The 15,997-nt window shown below is 40.5% G+C and overlaps 1 protein-coding gene across 5 annotated transcripts in view; it reads left to right on the forward strand.

The window, feature by feature from the left end:
• The first annotated feature begins 1,738 nt into the window (after positions 1-1,738).
• LOC122564112 (septin-5-like) overlaps positions 1,739-15,997 on the forward strand; it is a 124,636-nt gene continuing 110,377 nt past the window's right edge. For 2 of the 5 annotated variants that reach the window (XM_043718685.2, XM_043718690.2), the window contains exon 1: positions 1,739-1,942. Coding sequence is in view for 2 of the 5 variants with exons in the window: in XM_043718689.2 (XP_043574624.1) it covers positions 14,076-14,078 (3 nt within the window). In the remaining 3 variants the exon portion in view is untranslated. Of the gene's footprint in view, positions 1,943-4,957; positions 5,070-13,959; positions 14,079-15,997 lie in introns of those variants that run through there. The other 3 variants (XM_087977480.1, XM_043718689.2, XM_043718684.2) reach the window with 3 other exon arrangements.

Here is a 15,997-nt window from a genome sequence, read left to right on the forward strand (position 1 = left end):
CTGATAAAGACCTAAATGCCTAATCTATGGCCAATCCCAAATTAAACTGGCCCCACCTGCCTGCACTTAGCCCATAGCCCTCCAAACCTCCCTCTCCAAATGTCTTTTAAACATTGTAACTGTATCTGCATCCACTACATCCTCTGGCAGTTCATTCCATACACTGACCACTATCTATGTAGAAAAAGTTGCCCCTCATGTCCTTTTTAAATCTTTCTCCTTTCACCTTACAAATGCGCCCACTTGTTTTGAACTCTCCCACTTTAGGGAAAATATCTTTGCTATTCACCTTAGCTATGCACCTCATGATTATATAAACCTCTATAAGGTTACCCCTCAAATTCCTACACTCCAATAAAAACGTCCCAGCCAATCCAGCCTACTTTTATAACTCAAACTCCCCCAACATCCTGGTAAATCTTTTCTGAGCCCTCTCCAGTTTAATAATATCCTTTTGCGTTTTAAGATGTGCAGCACCTCCTCTTCTGTAATGTGGACATCACGATTTATTTCTCCAAGTTGCCTAGCTTCCATGTCTTTCTCCACAGTAAATACCAATGTGAGATATTCTTGAAATTCTGTAGGCCATATGTTGTTTGAGAGGGAATTCCAGAATTTTGACTTATCAACAATGAAAGAACGGCAATATTTTTCCAAGTCTGAATGGTGAGTGGTTTGGAGGGGAACTAGCAGGTGGTGGTTTCCCATCTATCTGCTGCTCTTGTCCTTCTTGGTGGTAGAGGTGACAGGTTTGATAGGTGCTGTAAAAGGTGCTGCAGTGCATCTCGTAGGTGGTACACAGTGCTGCCACTGTGCATTGATGATAGAAGAACTGAATGCTTAACGTCTTAAGGGAGGTGCTTTGTTCTGGATGTTGTTCAGCTTCTTGAATGTTGTTGGAGCTACACTCATCCAGACCACTGAAAACTACTTCATCACACTCTTGACTTGTGTCTTGTAAATGGTGGAAAATCTTTGGGGAGACAGGAGGTGGGTTGCTCGCCAGAGAATTCCCAGCCTATGACCTATTATTGTAGTGCTTATACAGTTAATCAAATTCAGTTTCTGGTCAATGGTAATCCCCAGAATAGTAATAGAGGGGGATTCAGTGATGGTAATGCCAATGAATGTCAAGAAGAGATGGTTAGATTCTCTCTTGTTCGAGATAATTATTGCCTGACCCTTGCATGACATAAATGTCACTTGTCAGTATCAGCCTAAGTCTCACAGTGGACCAGGTCTTACTGCATTTGGACATCATTTATTTCAAATACTAACTTTGTTTTGTATCTTGAAAAATTTCAGGTGATTGAAGGTTTGGGCTTCCATTTTTACAAATACCTTTGTGTAAGACTTTCAACTCCACTGGCACTTTTTAGCCTTTCTTTTGCTAATCTGCTTGCAATCCTCTTCATTCATTAGCAATTAGTGCTGTCTATCTTAAAGCTGACTGTAATGCTTTCCTGCAGAGTTTCAATATGCACGAGAGTCTAGAATATTGGCAGTAAGAAGAAAAAAAAAATGGAGATCCAGTACTGCATTTAATCCAATGAACTTCCTGTGTTCAGAATGAAAAGCTGCAATATGGGGCTAAATAGATGTCTCTTTAGTTTTTATTGGCTGGTGCTAGAGATGTCACTTCCTGAAGTGTCTGGAATAGGTTCAGCCTAGTAGCTAAGGTGTTCCAGCAGAGGGAGGTCTGTGAGCTGCTTTATTCCACCATCTGTTGATGCTTTTGTGCAGATTTAATTCGATTAGCTGGTTGATGAGTGCTTCAAGGTCATCTGACGGTCCTGGATGTGGATTGTGTATTCTGGTTTAGAGGACAGAATTTGAAGTGACAGATGGTGTTGGTTTTGCTTGGCTTTTTTTTTAATCGTATGTAAAGCAAATGTGAAAGTCTAACAACAGCATATGACATACAGATTTGCAAAAATACCAAGTAAGTTGAATCTCTTATGGCTATCAGCAGAATTTAATCTGTGTTTGTAAATGTGGACACATTTGAGCTGTTATCTCTACTTTAGTAGGTGTCCTATATTTCTGTGTTCTCTTAGTTCTCTGCTCCTAAGTTTGGTGCTGAATTTAATATATACTGGTGTTCAAATGAAGCAGTGAGAATATCAGAGTCCTTCTGTTTGATCGGTTTTAATGACTGTGTTCCATTTGTTACAGCAAGGTTTGAGATAAATTAACTTGTTTCAAACATCACAGGTTCAATTAATATTGCCCAGATTTTTTTTCCCTCAAATTGACCCAGTTTCCATCTAGTTCTCACCTTTCCAAGCAGCACGTATGTTTTTGGGCAGGATAACAAGTCTATATAATATGATGTTTTGATCATGCTGGATGGACCAAAGGGTTTTTTCTGGTCCTAAGGGCATACAAACTAGGAGCAGAAGTTGGCCACTTGTGCCTGCTCTGCCATTCAATAAGATTATGGCAGATCTGTTTGTGATTTGAATTCCACATTCCCAAGTATTCCTCCAAACCAGTGATAATCCCACCCAACAAGAATTTATCTCCTCCATCTCACTAATATTCATTGACCCTGCTTCCACTGCTTTCTGAGGCAGAGTGTTTCAAAGTCCCACAACTGTCTGAGAGAGAGAAATTCTCCTCATCGCTGTCCTAATAGCGAGACTCCTAATTTTTAAACTGGGCCCCTTAGTCTTTCATTGTTTGCCTATGAATGTCACCAGCTCCTGTTTGCCTCTTTAATTGGAATCAATATTCTATTGGCTTGCATAGAGATCACACTCACTGACCAGGAAAATGCTTGTCTTATGACCAAGCAAACCCTTAGACAACTGAACTTGATTACAGAATAGTTAATTAACTGTAGAATTTTTTTTTAGTCAGCTAAGAACAAATGTATCAATCTTCTGACATAATCAAAACTTAGCCCAAAATGTGTTCACTTTCTTTTGATACTGCCTTTAAGCTAATTTCAAGTAACACAACGTGGCAAGCACTTTGGTTGTCTAAGCTGTATGGTCAAAGATATTGGTTTCCTATTTTTTTCTGTGACAGTTCACTCAACGAACTTAATTCACTGCAGCAACATACCATTTTACATGCATGTTATGGCCTGGAGCATGGGATAGTGATGGGGTTTTCACCTCTCTTTCTATCACATGGTTGTCCAGGAATGTCTCCCACACTTACTGAGAGACACTGGCATTTGTTGGAAGGATTGGTGGGGTGGATTCAAACTCTGAGCTCTGGGCAATACTCACTGCATAACAAGTCCCTGTTTCCTGTCTTAATTTAATTGTGCACGCAAGTTGACCACATTTACAGCACCCATTGTAAGAATAATCTTTGTTCTTGAAAATATTTTGGTTCCTATAATTAGAAGAATAAAGGACAAATCAGAAATATTGTTTGTCAAGCTCAATTTTTAAAATGTGGAATATTTTACAGGAAATGGCTATTGGGTCAACAACTATAAGTTAATTTACTGTAGAGTTGGACAAATATTTGAAAACATAGACTTAATAGAATATCAGGAAAAGGCAGGGAATGGAAACTCAAAGGTTAGATGGTTTCCAGGGTTATCAATTTCTTGGGTATATGACCCAAATTTCTAGAATCTACCTCTGGATCTAAGCCTTGAGAAACTGCTAGAATTGGGAATAGGGACTCGACCAATTACCTAATTCATGTCGGCTGTAGTGGGAAGATCCAGCTATAGCAACATATTAACCTAATATTGAATAATAGTCTTCAGTGACATCATATTGATGTCAGTAACTGCCATAATTTGGCAGGAAATTTAAATCAATGAACATAAATAGATAAAGTTCATTCACTGTTTCTGATCTATGATTTTCTCATTTACAATGTATCTTGCATCCTCATTGCCAGACAGTAGCACTTTTGTCTCTGAGTCAGATTGTTCTGACTATGGAAGGTTGTGTGAGTGAGAGTGTGACAGTATCAGAGATGCTTTTGAATGTGATGTGAAGCTGAAGTTCCATTTGTCTGCTCTGGGTGACCTAGTGTCATTTTGAAGAAAAGCTGGGAAAGTATTCTCAGTCTCTTCCAGAACATTTAACGTTGAAAAACATCACAAAAACATTAACTGGTTATTATTGCATTGCTGTTTGTGGGTGTGTGTTAGATACAAATTGGCTGCCGTGTTTGCTACATTATATTTTCTATGATGCAGTAACTACTCTGCACGAGTGCTTCATTTACTGAATGGGAAAAACTGACTTTGAGGTGTCTGATGATCAGAAAAAGCACTATAAAAATCCAAGCTTTATATTTTTCTCAGAATTTTTCTCTCAGGCTATCTCTTTCTTAGACTGTTTAGATCATATTCTTGTTCCAAATGAAATACAAAAAGCTTTGCAAGAGGAAGTTGAACTGTACAGTGATTCCTTTTGATTTAGTCAGTTCTGATTATCCACAGTGTGAACAATTTTTCTCAGTTGTGTAAAACACATCTGTCATCAGTAGTCTATTGTATTATATCATTCATATCTCATTATTTTGTATTCAGCAATTTTTGATTTAACAAGATTCTGCTGTGAAATTATATATGCAGACTTGACTTTCACCTGCAACCTCAGCTTTTTATGGATTTAAGTTAATTGGCACTAGAACAACTACTGGCAGCTTAGAGATGCATTACATTTAGAGAGAGGGTGCAGTTTGCAAAAGGTTGGCACTCTGTGGCACAGTTGACAGTATTCCTCACTATTCTTCAACTTGAAGACTTTGCAGAGTATCCTTCCAAGGTGGTCTACTTACTGACAAACCATTCTCATTCGTGTCTATAGCACCTGTACACAGGAGTGTCCCCATTTCCTCCCATTGACCACAATAATTTGGTTCATCTTGTTAGTGAAAGAGATATTAGTATTGCTCTACTCTCTTCAGTGCTTCAGTTTGTCTACAGCACAGCTGGATTAATGTGCTGAATGGTTATTTATATGATTATTAACAGGATGTACTGATGAAGCAACACCTATGGGTGTCAGTTTTTCATATTCATCGTTCTATGGTGTGGTCATTGTGATGTATCTAACTTCCAACAACGCTGGGCACATGGCTGTCAGGTTAGTAGCAAGGTATGATGTAACATCATTACCACCAGGAGAAATTAAACCCCACTAAGTGAGACTTATTCTAATTAAATGGTGTTCTTGTCTCTCCTGAATAATGAGATATCAATGTGTTTATGGGATCTTCATTTTTGACTTGTGTCAGGCAAAATGGAGTACCCTGCTCGGACCACTTCCACCAGAGTAAGTATGAAGCACCCTGCCTGACTGTCCATAACAAGAATTACTATTTATTTACAAGTAATTAGACTCTAACTACACATAAGTAGTTTTAAATCATCAGCATATAATACTACAAATCAAAACTCTAACCTCCTATTAAAGTCCCCACACTCTTGCATTCACACACAAAATAGGTTATAGTCAAAGGAAAGTTGGAAAGTAGTTGATTGGTTCCCATTCATGGCTTGCTGGGATGATCCTTATCATCCTAACAGTGGTCAAAAATGTTGCTTTCAGTCGTCTTTCTCTCGATGCTTCCATTGGTTTGCGAGAGACACAAGTTGGCTAGTTCACTTATAAAAGGTGACTTATCAGTGAAATGCCCATAGCCTATAACAACTGCTGCGATCTTTGGGCACCTGGTACGGAGGAGGGAGGGCAGGTCTGAAGACCTCCTCGTGGGTCGCTCCTGGGCCTGGCCAAACTGGCCATTAACAGGTCCAGGCAGCGGGTCGTGGAGGGGGTCGTTAGGGCCGACTGCCTGCCCCTCTTCCGCGGTTACGTTAGGGCCCGGGTGTCCTTGGAGAAGGAGCACGCGGTGTCGACCAACACCCTGGAGTTGTTCAGGGAGAGGTGGGCGCTGCAGGGAGTGGAGTGCATTATTTCTCCCTCCAACTCTATTTTGATTTAGTCCCTACCCTCCCCCTCACTGTTTTGATCACACAGCACTGCCCTTTGATGCGAAGGGCAGTGTTTGTCACTGGCCACCCGGGTGTTTTCCTATCTTCCTGGTGGTGGAATTTGAATAAAGATTCGTGCACTTTGTGTCTTTCACTGTGTCTCACACCTGCACACACACACCATGGGTGCTGGGAAAAAAAATAAGCACTACCGCACTTAGGTGGTAGTGCGGGGGTTTTAAAAAAAAAAACAACTGCTGCAGGAAAAATGAATTGGTTTTCTTCAGGTTTCTAATTTGGTTTGACTGCATAGAATAGAGAAACAAATCTTGTTCCTGATCAAAACATTTCTCTATCTTATTCCCAGTTAACTGAGAACCAAATTCATAGTATGTTGGCAGGCAAAATACTTTTGTTATCTTTAAATAGTCACTAGTCCACAGGCTAATCAGCTTCTTGTTGTTTCTGTACATGGAAACCCTTGGCTCCAACTCATCTGCAATAACTTACATTACTGTTTGTTCAAATAGTTATTTATATAATGCCAGGTCAGTTGTTTTTCAAAACATGCAGTCATCCCTTTTAAAAGACTGGTTTTTGAATCAGTTATTTCCCATTTCTGTCCACAATTTTTTAAAAAGTCATGGTCTTTTATAGTAAATAGATTTGCAGCTGCCACAATGGATGTGACTTACAGGAATTATGTTGGCAGTCAAACAGCCAATTTTGAGATTTTTGTTTTTTTTTAGGTTGAGTGCAATTCTTCTGTCCTAGTTGCTTTTGGCAATAGCTGGCTAGCAGCATTCGAAAATGGTTTTCTTGTTTACCTCCAGCGCAGGGATGTTTAATGTCTGTTCTCAAAGCTGCAACCTTCACATGATAGTATGTGTGTTAAAGCATCAGGCCTCTACCACACTCTGATATGGATGAAAGTTGTGTTTCAACTCCATTGTTGTAAATCCCTGGAAGGATAAAAGACAAAAATGTCTGCAGGAGATGGCCTGAGAAGTGTTTAGTTAATGAGCCTCTCGTTATCTTTTCCATTTTCGTCTTAAAATGTGGAACTTTCCCACTCTTTATACTGATGTACCATTCCAGAATCGAATGACTCTTTTTGTCAACCATTTGAGTTCGCATCCACCATCATCTTTTAGCTAACTTTTTTTAAAAATCAAAATGCATGTTGTAGTTAAATTTTAAGTATGGTCATGAATGATTTGCAGGTTATGACTGGTATTCTTGAAATGTCTCCTGTATGATAGATGAAAAAACATTTATTTATTGGCTCTGGCTGAAGCTGGTTAACCAACAGGCACAGTATGGATGCTGCAAGCATGCAGATAGGCACTACGTCAGCACTATGAGAGCAAGCGAGCAGCATTGAGATACTCTCTGGTCCAATTCATGTGCCAGGCCCCTGTGTACAAAGACTCCTTGCAGCAACATTCCAATGCTGGTTGTTGTTCTGCCCTGTAATGCAGATCTGAATCTCCTAACTGTCTTGTAAGGGAATCGGAGAGATGCCATGAATATCTTGATAGGGGTCCTGAGGAGTGTTGCTGAATAAAGAAACCTTGGAGTGCAGGTTCATAGTTTACATTAGATTTTCTACAGTGTGGAAACAGGCCTTCGGCCCAGCAAGTCCACATTGACCCTCTGAAGAGCAACCCACCCAGACCCATTCCCCTCTGACTAATGCACCTAACACCATGGGCAATTTAGCAATTCACCTGACCTGCCAATCTTTGGACTGTGGGAGGAAACCGGAGCACCCAGAGGAAACCCATGCTGACACAGGGAGAATATGCAAACTCCCCACGGACAGTCGCCCGAGGCTGGAATCGAACCTGGGACCCTGGTGCTGTGAGGCAGCAATGTGACAGTAGAATCGTAGGTAGATAGGATAGTGAGGGCGGCATTTGGTATGCTTTCCTTTATTGGTCAGAGTATTGAGTATAGGAGTTGGAGGTCATAGTGTCGCTGTACAGGACATGGATTAGGCCATTTTTGGAATATTGTGTGCAATTCTGGAGTGTTGGAGGTTGAGGGGTGATTTTATAGGAAGGGCAGATTGAGGGAGCAGTTTTTAAAAATTGTTTTATTAATACAAGTATAGAGTACAAGAGTAGGGATCTTATCTACTCACTCAGCTTCGTAGAGTCATAGAGATGTACAGCAAGGAAACAGACCCTTTGATCCAACTCGTCCATGCCGACCAGATATCCCAACCTAATCTAGTCCCATTTGCCAGCACTTGGCCCACACCCTTCTAAACCCTTCATTTTCATATACCTATCTAGATGCCTTTTTAAATGTTGTAATCGTACCAGTCTCCATCACTTCCTCTGGCAGCTCATTCCATACACACACCACCCTCTGTGTGAAAATGTTGCCTCTTAGATCCCATTTAAATTTTTTCCCCCTCACCCTAAACCTATGCTCTCTAGTTCTGGACTCCCCCACTCCTGGGAAAATACTTTGTCTATTTACCCTATCTATGCCCCTCATGATTTTTGTAAACCTTTATAAGATCACCCTCTCAGTCTCTGATGCTCCAGGGAAAATAGCCCCAACCTATTCAGCCTCTGCCTATAGTTGAAATCCTCCAACTCTGGCAACATCCTTGTAAACCTTTTCTGAACCCTTTCAAGTTTCACAACATCCTTCTGATAAGAGGGAGATCAGAATTGCACACGGTATTCCGAAAGTGGTTGAACTAATGTCCTGTATAGCTACAATGTGCCCTCCTAACTCTTATACTCAATGCTTTGTCCAATACAGCAAAGCATACCAAATATGTTCTTCACTATCCTATCTACCTGCGACTCCACTCTCAAGGAACTATAAACCTGCACTCCAAGGTCTCTTTGTTCAGCAATACTCCCCAGGACCTTACCGTTAAGTGTATAAGTCTTGCTCTGATTTGCCTTTCCAAAATGTAGCACCTCATGTCTATCTAAATTAAACTCCCTCTGCCACTCATTAGCCTGTTGGCCCATCTGATCAAGATCCCATTGTACTCTGAGGTAACCTTCTTCACTGTTCACTACACCGCTGATTTTGGTGTCATCTGCAAACTTACTAACTGTACCTCCTATGCTCACATCCAAATCATTTACATAAATGACGAAAAGCAGTGGACCCAGCAACGATCCTTGTGGCACACCAGGAGTCACATGCCTCCAGTCTGAGAGGTAACCTTCCACCACCACCCTCTGTCTTCTACCTTCAAGCCAGTTCTGTATCCAAATGGCCAGTTCTCTCTCTATTCCAGGCAACCTAACCTTGCCAACCAGTCTACCATGAGGAACTTTGTCAAACACCTTACTGAAGTCCATATAGATCATGTCCATCACTCTGCCCTCATCAATCCTCTTCTTTTTAAACTTCAAAAAGCTCAAACAAGTTTGTGAGACATGGTTTCTCATGCACAAGGTCATGCTGACTATTCCTAATCAATTATTGTCCAAATACATATAAATCTTCAGGATTCCCTCCAACAACTTGCCCCACCACTTATGTCAGGCTCACCGGTCTATAGTTTCCTGGCTTTTCCTTACAGCCTTTCTTAAATAGTGGCACCACATTAGCCAAGCTCTAATCTTCCAACACCTCACCTGTGACTATTGATGACACAAATATCTCAGCAAGGGGTCCAGCAATCTCATCCCTAGCTTCCCAGAGTTCTAGGGTACACTTGAACAGGTCTTGGGGATTTACCCGCTTTTATACATTTTAAGACACGCAGGTGTAATATGGACATTTTTCAAGATGTCACCATCTATTTCCCTACATTCTATTGTTATGACACAGTGGTGAACCCTTCTGTTAATTAAATCAAGCACCCAGAAAGCTCATCTCGCCTCGTAATCTGTTAAAGTAAGAGTGAGTGATCGAGAACTCCCAAACTCCACTATCTAAAGAAAATAATATCAATTTATTATTTAACTCTAAAAGTGAACATTAAACAACAACTATTCACAACTCTAATTCCCTCTTTCTCTAAACTGCTTATTACCTGCCTCCAACTCTATAACAATATGCTGTTCCAATAAGACACTTATTAAAATTGCATCAACTTAATTTCAAAACCATACAGCTGTCATTTCTGGTGTCTGTCTTCTTTTGGCTGAAGATCTCCCTGGGTCATCGTCTTCCTTTTACTGTGAAGATGTTTCATACAAAAGGTACCTTTTGATAGAGAGTGTTTGAAATGGCAGTTATTCTGTCTGATTTTCAAACTGCCTGCGTTTTTTATAACTCCAACATCAGATCGTCTCATTGGTTCAATGTTGACAAAACAATAAATTCAAATCTGATTGGGTTTTAATACCCTAGGGCATAATTTAAACTGTTTAAATTTGAATTGTTGTCAAAACAGCAACAGACTCAGGTATTTATTTCACAGCCAAATGTTACATATTCTCAACTTTCCAGCACACACTGGGGCAGCTAGTTAGTCACATGACAGGTGCTTGTAAGCTCACAGTGCAAAACAGCATTCACTCTCTCTTAAAGGTACAAAACACTATACCTTTCATGTCCTTCTCCACAGTAAATACTGATGCAAAATACTCATTCAGTATCTCCCCCATCACCTGTGGTTCCACATATAGGCTACCTTGCTTCTCTTTGAGTGACCTTATTCCCTCCCTAGTTATCCTTTGGTCTTAATATATTTATAAAATCCCTTTGGATTCTCCTTAACCCTATTTGCCAAAGCTATCTCATGTCCCCTTTTTGCCCTCCTGATTTCCTTCTTAAGTATACTCCTACTGCCTTTATACTCTTCTAAGGATTCACTCGATCTCTCCTGTCTATACCTGAAATATGTTTCCTTCTTTTTCTTAACAAAAACCATCAATTTCTTTAGTCATCCAGCATTTCCTACAACTACCAACATTTCCTTTCACCCTAATAGGAATTTACTGTGCCTGGATTCTCATTTCATTTTTTTTGAAGGCTTTCCATTTTTCAGCCATCCCTTTATCTGTGAACACCTGCCCCTAATGAACTTTTGAAAGCTCTTGCCTAATACTTTTCCATCACTATTTTAAAATGAATATGATAATAGTTGCTTGCCCCAAAGTGCTCCCCCACCTGCCCTGCCTTATTTCCCAAGAATAGGTCAAGTTTTGCATCTTCTCTAGTACTGCATCAAGTTTTGCATCTTCTCCACATACTGAATCAGAAAATGTTTTTGTGCACACTTAACAAATTCCTCTCCATCTAAATCCTTAACACTATGGTAGTCCCAGTCTATGTTTGGAAATTTAAAATCTACAACCGTAACTCAGATCTCCTTACAAATTTGTTTCTCAATTTCCCACTGACTATTAGGGAATCTATAATACAATCCCTTTCTTATTTCTCAGTTCCACCCAAATAACTTCCCTGGATGTATTCCCAGGAATATCTTCCCCAATTACAGCTGTAATGCTATCCCTTATCAAAAATGCCTCTCTCCCTCCTCTCTTGCCTCCCTTTCCATTCTTCCTATAGCACTTGTATCCTGGAACATTACGCTGCCTGTCCTGTCCATCCCTGAGCTATGTCTCTCTAGTTGCTATGATATCCCAGTCCCATATTCCTAACCGTGCCCTGAGTTCATCTGCTTTCCCTGTTAGGACTCTTGCATTGAAATAAATTAAACTGCATTTATCAGTCCTACCTTGTTCTCTGCTTTGCTCCTGCCTGCCCTGAGTGTTTAACTTGCTCTTTTTCCCAACTGTACCAGTTTCAGATTGATCTCTTTCCTCACTATTTCCCAGGGTCCCACCCCCCCCGCTCCTGTCCCCGCCCATACTAGTTTAAATCCTCCCGAGCAATTCTCTCAAATCTCCCTGCCAGTATATTAGTCCCCTTCCAATTCAGGTGCAATCTGTCCTTCTTGTACAGGTCACCTCTACCCCAGAAGAGATTCCAATGATCCAAAAAATGTGAATCCATCTCCCATACACCAGCTCCTCAGCCATGCATTAATCTGCTCTATCCTCTTATTCCTACCTTCACTAGCCCATAGCACCAGGTGTAATCCAGATATTATTACCCTCGGTGATCTCTTCTTTTTTTTAAATCTGCTGGAGTTCTGGGAACTAAATTTTCGGAAAGATGTGATTGCACTGGAGCGAGTGCAGAAAAGGTTTATGAGGATGGTACCAGTGATGAATAATTTTTTAAATTGAAGATGAGTTAGAGAAGTTGGTACTGTTTTCCTTGGAGCAGGGGAACTGAAAGAAGATGTGGTAGAAGTAGTCAAATTGTGAGTAGTCTGGACAGAGTGACAAAGGTATTCTTACTGGGAAAGGATGAAGAACCAGAAGGCATTGATTTAAAGCAAATAATATCAAGAAGCAGAAGTATTATGAGGAGAAACATCTCAGTAATAGTTTTATTCTTCCATGGCATATGGGTCAGCATTTATTGCCCATTTCTAGTTGAACTTGAGAAGGTGATAGTGAATTACCTTTTTCAACCACTGAGTGATGATAAAATCTAAATCTAAATTTTCTGAAGGGAGAGCCTCAATTCTGTTAGTGAAGGAGTTTTAGGAATTTGATGAAGTGACACTGGAAGAGTGGTGATGTATTTCCTAGTTTGGTGGTGAATGGCATAGAGGGAGACTTACAATTGGTGGTGCTCCCACATATTGGCTTCCTTTGTCCTTCTGATGAGAGGTTGTGGGTTTGGAGGTACTGTCTAAGGAACCTTCATGAATTTCTGTCGTGCATCTCATAGATGGTACACACTGCTGCTACTGAGTTTTGGTGGAGTGAATGAATGGCACCACATCCGTAAACAATCAAGTTGGCTTCTTTGACCTTGATGGTGTCAAGCTTTCTTGTGTGTTTTTGGAGCTGTACTCATCCAGGCAAATGTTCCATCACGCTCCTAAATTGTGTCTACTAGATAGTGGACAGGTTTTGGAAAATGAGGAGATGAGTTATTTGCTTCAGGATTCCTAGCCTCTGTCTGCACAAGCAGGTCAATGTACTAAAATAATGAGTGCAGTTGAGTTTCTGGTTAGTTGTAACTGCAGGATATTGATAATGGGGGATTCGGTGATTTCAATGCTACTTGTTAGCCCAGACCTAGATATTGTACACCTAATGCTACTTTTGAACATGCACTGCTTCAATGTCTGTAGAATCATGAATGATGCTGAACATTGTACAACCATCATCAAACATTCCCACTCAGGCTTTATGATGAAGGGAAGCTCATTAATGAAGCTGCTGAAGATAATTGGGTGTAGGACACCACACTGGGGAACTCTTAGAATGCGTTGCCTGTGAGTGGTGGAGGGAGGCTTAACCAAAGCTGTTCAAAGGGAATTAGATTGTTCTTTTTTCCAATAACCATTTGCAGAGCTATGAGGAGAAGGCAACAGATTGGCATTATGTGAGCTGTTCATTTTAACCCCTTGCTATCCCTGTCCCTGGAGTATTTGATGGATTGGTGTTGGGGGATCTTTAAGTTTACTTTTAGCTCAGAGTAGTGGGAATTTGCTTCTGCAATTAACCCCTTGTTTTCCCACCCCAGTACTATTTGATGGGGATAGTGTTGAGGGGACTTTCCTTTCTGTTTATATCATCTTAAAAAGAGGAGGGGGACCCCCACCTGGCCAGTGAGAGGCAGTATAAAGACCTGTTTTGTTTGCAGAGAATGTATGCGTATATTTGGTATAGCACACGGTATTCTCACCTGGCCTATATGATAAATTAGAACCTTCCACTTAGTCAGGAAAATGTGTACCTTGCTTCTGTGATGAAAAGTGAGCTGCTTCTCATGCAGAATGCATCTGTTATTTCAAATCCTACTTCTGTAGTGTTTTCAGCAGGTGAGGTGTGAACAACCCAAGAGTACTTGAATTTCTTAACCATCCCTCCACATATCACTGTCTATTTATATCACTGCCCCTTGGTAAGCCAGGGCACTGTCACATGATCGTAGAGTTCTCCAATCAGAGCCATGTCAGCTGCCTTTATGGTCTATTTCCTGTCTGCGTGTGTGTGGAGAGGGTTAGGACTGCAATTTGTATTCAGCACCTCAGCAAGGGAGAGCTCCCACTTATTCCTAACAGCATCTTCATACAAATCAAAATCCCAAGGTCCAGAGGCAAGATCCATTAGCACAAACAGCTCAGGGGAATCCAGCCATGGTAAGTCAGGCCTTTCATATTACGTAGGAAAGCACTGATTGATCAGCAGCAATACTTTGTTCACCTTTAATGAGATTTACTGAGGTTCACATAGCTACTGTAGCCTTCTTAAAAGTGACATGTTTCAGAATTAATCTAACAGTCTCCTGCGGTGAGCCCATGTGAAAGTGATGCAGAGATGAGGTGAGTGCCTCTCTCTTTACCTGTGTTGCCTCCTCCTTTAGTGTGATAACTGTCTGTAAAAACTCCCTTTATAAGAGAGCATTGACTGTCTCTGTGACTGCTGCTGTCAGCAGCTGTAGGTGCAGAGAGCAAGCAGGGCACTCAACACAGGCAGAGCTTGAGTCTGTCATTACAAAGCTCCAAAGTGGAATTTATTCTGCTCTGCATTCACTCCTTGCATGTGCCTTCATGCCGTGTGGCTGTGATGAATGGCTTAAACTGCAGTGATTGAAAAATTATTTTGAGGCTAAGTGCCTAATATATTGGATAAAATTTGAGAGATTTCTATTAGAACTTATGAGGTGTCCACTTACTGAAAAGGAGTTTTTAAGTAGTGTTGGTCATTCAGAATTTGTTGCTGGCAGTACTGTGTTTACAGCTATGGGAAGAACACTGCAGTAGAGGATCGCAATAACTTTAAAAGCTGGACCCAGCCCAATAATCTCTGAGCCTGGGAGGGAATCACTCTCAGTATCTAATACTCCTAGATGAGGTAAGCAATGCTACTTAACAATGTACTCAAACCCAACATCAGAATCCCAAGTCCAACTATAAATATCACAACAATATTCTTCCATTATCTTTTATAGTTAACTTGTTGAACCTCTGAAATTGCTAATTTAGAAGAGATTTTGTGCTGTGGATCACTGACTTCTCAATCAAAGCTATTCAAAATAACTTTACTTTGGATTCTGAGCCCACAAACAGGGCTTAATTTGTTGTCTTTTTGCTCTCCATGTCAGTGACATAGACCTACATTGCAGTAGTTTAATATCAACCAACATGTGTTTCTTGGTGTGTGAATGGTAGCAGTTCTATTGTGAAAGGCATTGCAACATAACTCTCAAACTTACATTGATTCTGTTGTGGTATGTATTTAAGTTGTATGATGCTTGTTTATAAATGGTTTAAAATGCAGTGTGTTTGTTAATGCTGCATTACAAATGTTGTCATCGATACACAAGGAATGACATTTTGTGCTGAACATATATTGCTGATTGTAGTGATTGTAACGAGGTCAGCTATGTGGACCTCATAGAATATGAGTTCTCTGATTGGGGTTGTTAATCTGGTCCAATCCAGGAATCCTGGCTGATAGATAAGCATAGGAACATCAGACTTCCTGCTCACTTTGAGATTTGGCTCTGAGGGAGCTGGATCAATGTCAAGGACTGTCCACATGTAAAATAAAGGGTGACTGGTGATGGGATACCAGCCTCTGTGGAGTTATTTCACTGGGTGGTCTGCATCATGGTAGATAATTCCTGAGAATATAATCAAAGTGTTGGAAATACGCAGTGGGTTTTGCAGCATCTATGGAATAAGAAACTGAGTTAACATTTTTCATCACAATCTTCAGGACAGCTTTGGAGGTTTTCTGTGCTCTGTAGTAGACAAAACCTAACACAAGTTTATCTGTCACTATAATTGAAAAAAAGACACAATTGATTCCCATGACAAGAATGTCAACCCACAAGCAGTGCAGATCAAACCATCACAGGCACGCTTATCCAACTATTGATTTAAGTCAACAGACAAATCAAAGAAAATATGTAATCTGTTTCCCAAAGTTCACTCCCTTGAGTGAGCACTTCACTTCAGTGATACAACCTTCAAGTGTTTGGCCTTCGCATATTTAGTATAGGATTAAAGTACGCACGTTCCTGATTCTAAAAGATCAAAGCCCTCACTCTGAA

This window comes from Chiloscyllium plagiosum, unplaced genomic scaffold, assembly GCF_037043375.1.
Source record: "Chiloscyllium plagiosum isolate Xiang-an unplaced genomic scaffold, Cpla_swu_hap1 HiC_scaffold_31, whole genome shotgun sequence".
Classification (NCBI taxonomy): domain Eukaryota; kingdom Metazoa; phylum Chordata; class Chondrichthyes; order Orectolobiformes; family Hemiscylliidae; genus Chiloscyllium; species Chiloscyllium plagiosum.